Source organism: Cyrtonyx montezumae, unplaced genomic scaffold (genome assembly GCF_038088225.1).
Source record: "Cyrtonyx montezumae isolate F1298 unplaced genomic scaffold, pur_monq_1.0 scaffold_25, whole genome shotgun sequence".
Lineage (NCBI taxonomy): Eukaryota > Metazoa > Chordata > Aves > Galliformes > Odontophoridae > Cyrtonyx > Cyrtonyx montezumae.
The window spans coordinates 7,546,713-7,551,864 of record NW_027071992.1 but is presented as its reverse complement, the minus strand read 5'-3'; the positions used below and the strand labels follow the sequence as shown (position 1 = coordinate 7,551,864).

The following is a 5,152-nucleotide window of genomic DNA, read 5'->3' as shown; positions in this document are numbered from 1 at the left end:
TTTACTACTTATGCATGGGAGCACACATGAAAACTGTCGATGCCACTCAAGACTGAAGCACTATAAATAGTTCTCTGTTGTTAGAGGATAGGAGATGAAAAAGGTCTTGTGGCACTGGAGCACAGTACGTCCTATCAAGTGCCTGTGCTCTGCCTGTGTTAAAACTGAGAGGTGACATCAAGTGATCAGCTAGCCTGCGAGTAAGGCACACAAGTGGGGAGAGTTTGGTCTAACTGTTAGTTCCCTTAGGCAACACACACAGCAATTTGTCTTTCTGCCTCAGCAATGGCAGAAGCTGTTATAAGACACTGGGTGGAAACTCCTGTACGCTATCAAGACCAATTTGCTGACGAGGAGCTGGAAGAACACAAACTGAATCATTCTCTTTATGCTTTGCCTGGACCTTTTACAACTGCACCAAAAAGAAGAGGGCAAATTGAAGAAAGTACAGATGGGGCCAAGACAAGCAGCCAGGAAGAAGGAAAGACAGGCTTTCAGGTCTTGCTGGATGTTGTGCAGTTTCGCCCTGAAGATATCATTATTCAGACTTTTGAAGGCTGGCTCCTGATCAAAGCTCAACACGGACCCAGGATGGACGAGCATGGCTTCATATCCAGAAGCTTTACCAGACAGTACAAACTGCCCGATGGAGTGGAGAACAAAGATCTGTCTGCTCTCTTCTGCCATGATGGCATTCTGGTTGTTGAAATGAAGAACTCAGTGGGAATTAATTAGAGTTCTGTCCGTAGTTTATCGGTGAGATAAATTTATTCTTAATACAACAAGTGGTATCATTCAAGTAATGCTGTAGAATGTAGAAAGCATGTGGCTGTGTTCATATTACGGGAAAGGGAAATAATCACATATATTTTTCAGTATGCTGTATTTGTTGTGTGATGTGAAACGTTAGATCACTTGCCTCTAGCTAAGCATATGCTGGAAAGCCAGACTTTTTGAACGATTGAAAAGTTAGGCTAATCACAGAAAGAGAAAGAAGGATATATTTGATAATACTGAAAATAAAGCAGACCTAAGGGTTCATCTAAGAATTTGTACTTCTCAGCAGTAAATGTTCATAAGATATATATTCATAATCATTAAAGAAGCAATAAACAGGTTGTGAGTTTTATGTAGATCTCGTTTACATACCAAAAATGTGTCTTATAATTTTTTTAGATTAAATTATTTTCTGCTGGAAAAGCACACAAAATGAAGAAAACTATCAAGAAAAAAAATCACTGTTCAAATTTATACAAATTTATGTACATTTTAGATGTGTTGTGAATTTGAAAGTACATAAAAAGAAAATAATCACTGACTACCTTTGCTTGAAAATACACTGGGTAGAAATTATATTTTCAGTAAGAGACAAAGGAAATATTGCAAAGGACTTAGAAATCTGCTGGGGTTTTTTTGTTTGTTTGTTTTTTAATGTATTGAGATATCTGTTAGCAACTGAAGAAAAAATACATTGCTTACAATGGCCTCCAAAGGACCAAACAATTATTTGTGAAGCCCTGCTAATAAAAAGGCACTACTGGGGTATGGATGTCTTATTATTCACTGTTCTATTGATCAATCAGATGAATACTTTATTCTTTTTGCTGATTGGCAATGTAGACTGACATACCCCAACTGTATCTTAAACACGTTTCTGCTGATTTTTTTTCTCTCTCTCTCCCTGTGGGCTCTACATAGATCCACTTATAAGGGAAAGAGGTGGAAGGAGTCCTTACTTCAGACACAGGTCTAATTACTCTCCCAGTTTCTCTCATCTAAAAAGAGTGGCAGAAATTGAAAATCATCTTCCCAATATACCTGGTATCTGAACTTCTCAACCTTTAAAAAAATGCTCCAAGTGAACATTTCAGAATATATACAGTTGCAAATTGAACTGTCTCCTTTCACATACAGTGGAGATAAGTTTGACTGCTGTGCTATGAATAGTAGAGGAATGTGGAATGGAAAGTGCCAAGTTAAATACAGACTCTTTATTTGGCCATCTGCTATATGGCCAAATGAAAAACATACTCAAATGAAACTGAATACCAGTATGATTCTAAGGCTAGGAAAAAAAACTCTGATGAACAAAACTCTGGCTCTCGACAGCTGAAGCCAGAGTTCTTTCAGTTTTAAGCAAAAGACCAAAGCTCGTACTTCAGCACACGTCCATTCATTGGAAAGATTTATGTCATGATTGTTCAGACTTGAAGGCATTTGAAAGCAGTTCACTTAGAAAAGTGAAGAATCCCATTCTTGTATTCTATTTCATATTTGCATGAACATGAAATTCATACAAAATAATGGATTTATACAGAATTTCCTGGATTGCAAATTTCCATGTGAGCAATTATTTTGTGGCTGTGTTTTTTGTTTTCTATTTTTTTAATTGATCAGAAGTCAGAAACAGATATTTCCTACAAAACCTGGCCAAATAAAATCATATTTTCCTGTATTTTCATTCGATCTGCAATTCTACCTTATATCGCCTGTGTTTAATTTGTGCATTAAGGTAACAAAAGGACAATCATATTAGAAAATTATGTCTACATTTAAATACTTTCAAGTCAAGCCAGGAATCTTACGGAACACATAACTCAGATTAAAGATTGTGAATTCTAAATGCAGGTCTGGATTTAAACTTTGCACACTAACTTTGTAAAAGCTCTCAAGTTCAGAGTCATGGTTTCTATATCACCTTTATGGCATAACTGCAGTGATACAGGTCAGAGTGACGAGTTACTTGTTGAATAAATTGCTTTGGTGGCTTTTGTTTACAGAGAATTTTGTAAATTTGACCATTTAAAATGACATATAAATATAAAAATGACTTGGCTTATGGTGCTGGTATTTATAGCCCTAGAGATTTAAAAAAAAAAAAAAAAGGCATTTTTAAAAGAAACAGAAAACACATAACTGAGTTAATTATTTTAAATTAGATATGATTAAACTTCTGGAAACTTGGCAAGGAGTTGGATGAGAGACAGCCAAAACCACACTGTCTGTTCTGTGTGTGTAAACGGTTACACACAGCCCTGCCCATGTCTGTCTGCCTTACAAAACGAGAGAACTTTTGACATTTGGCTGCCTCTGTTGTCTCTTCACATCACTCTGTGTCCAATTCTATACTTGCTGATGACAGTGACCATACAGACCCAGAGGAATGTACTGAACCAAATGCACGAAGGTGCACAGCCATATTTTATCTTCATGAAAGCCCAAGTCCACTCTCCCTCATGGGTGGGAAAAGCAGCAGAATGATGGCAAACTGAGACTGTGCTGTAATACGGATCTGACCCTAACTCCCATAATGCAAAGCAGAGGGAAGTGTTTCTGTCATTTGTTTAGTTTATTGAAAGCTATGAGATGAATAATTTTATATGTTTGTGCCAGAACAGCCTTGAAGTACCTGACAGAGCTCTTCTGAATTGTCTGCAAGGAGCTGTTTCCATTCATCATATGGGATGTTTGATTTTTATAATTTGATTGCAACTGAATGCAAACATCAAGGAGAGAGCTGTAAATACTGTAGTTCATGGACAGGGGAATGAGAAATTTGTACACAGTAAAAGGACTGCAGAACAGTTACAGCTTAAGGCAGGTTTAAGGCATACTGATTTAATTAAATTAAGGACCCTGATATTGACTATATGCAAAATCCTGGCCCAGAATAACCAATATATGCAAGCAATGCAGAGCAAGTTATTGAGCCTTCTCTGCTCCCATCAGTGAAGGATTATTTTTGTAAATGACTGGGCTGTTCTTCCAAATTGAGTCAAGATTATTTCATGCCTGAATCTAATCACTGTGAGAAATGCTTCCATAGAGGAAGAAAATGTCTCAGTATCAGCATAAGTTGCCAAAACCAAGGTCACAAACACATTTCTGAGTGACCCCTGTGAGCAGAAAGCCCACATGCCTTCAACTTTGAGGAATCACCTTCCCTTTTTATAGAATCTGCCTTATCCAAGGCATTTGAGACAACGCTGCACAGCCCAGTACTTGCAGTGCAGGGAACTGGGGCTGACATGGTACTCATCATCCACTCAATAACAACTCAGCTACAGCTCTCTATATTGGAAGAGAGGAAAAGAAACCACAGTGGTAAATGGTAACTAAATTCTCTTTAAGAGGAACAGGTCTTTCATTCCTTACTCAGTTCAGAGCTGGAAATCAAAATATGTTTTTTATCTGAGTAACACAAGATTTATTTTTAAGAGGAGTGGAAGAATTTCTGAAAATATTAGGTGTGCCTTCTCATTTGAAAGAGACATTCACTTTAGTCTTACTGTCTGCCATGGACAGTGGCTGTGGTCATCCAGAGGACAGCATCTCAGCAGCCTTACTCTGAAGGAAGGGGGGTGGTCTGAGGGCTTAAAGCTGTGTATTACATGTGAGAAAACTGAACTGGATGCACTGATGCTAACTTTGGAGCCAAAAATACCATCTCTCTTTGCCAACCCAGGTCCAGAAAGCCTGAATTATCCATTACTGTGCACAGACTGCAAACAAACAAACAAATACAATCTCTCGTTTAAAATATTTTCATGGATGAAGAGAAAGGAGAATCATGGGAGTACAGCCTAGGACCCTCGTTTAGGTTGGTGCTAGGTCAGTGATCTTATCTCCCTGCTCCACTATGGGTTGCAGCCTCACCACAAGTTCCATCAATCTTTGAAATGTCTTCCTCAGGCCTTTAAAATGTTAATTTTATAAAGAAGTCAGGTACTTCTCAAATCCCCAACCAGATAGTAATATCATATTTTCATGGGGAAATATGTCCACTAGCCACTTCTACAAGCAGAACAAGGATAGAATCATTGATACAAGGAGAGAATCATTTACATTTATTCCTGAGTTCTTCAGTTTGTTTATTGTACTTTGGGTTGACGCTGATGAGCAGACCCGCTCTGCTGATGAAGCATGCCATTCCTCAGCCCTCCAAGCTACTACAGAAACAGCAGTGGGGAACTCTGCACACAGAGCATACAGAAAATTGTAGGACTTGGTGGCTTGGGAAGTTCACTAGAGGTGTGTTCAGGCAAGGATGGGGAGCAGGATAAACTCTCCAATTAATTTGAAATATTTGTTTACATATTTTAGTATTTTAAGTTATAATGTTTCAATCTTCTGTGAGAAAGATTTGACAGTT

General features: G+C 38.0%; 1 protein-coding gene across 1 annotated transcript; it reads left to right on the top strand.

Annotated features, from left to right (window-relative positions):
* The first annotated feature begins 205 nt into the window (after positions 1-205).
* On the top strand, positions 206-4,774 carry HSPB3 (heat shock protein family B (small) member 3). Its single transcript, XM_065739710.1, has 2 exons — positions 206-756; positions 4,221-4,774. The coding sequence occupies exon 1, from the start codon at positions 286-288 to the stop codon at positions 733-735; it is 450 nt and encodes a 149-aa protein (XP_065595782.1). The 5' UTR covers positions 206-285; the 3' UTR covers positions 736-756; positions 4,221-4,774.
* The last annotated feature ends 378 nt before the right edge of the window (positions 4,775-5,152 follow it).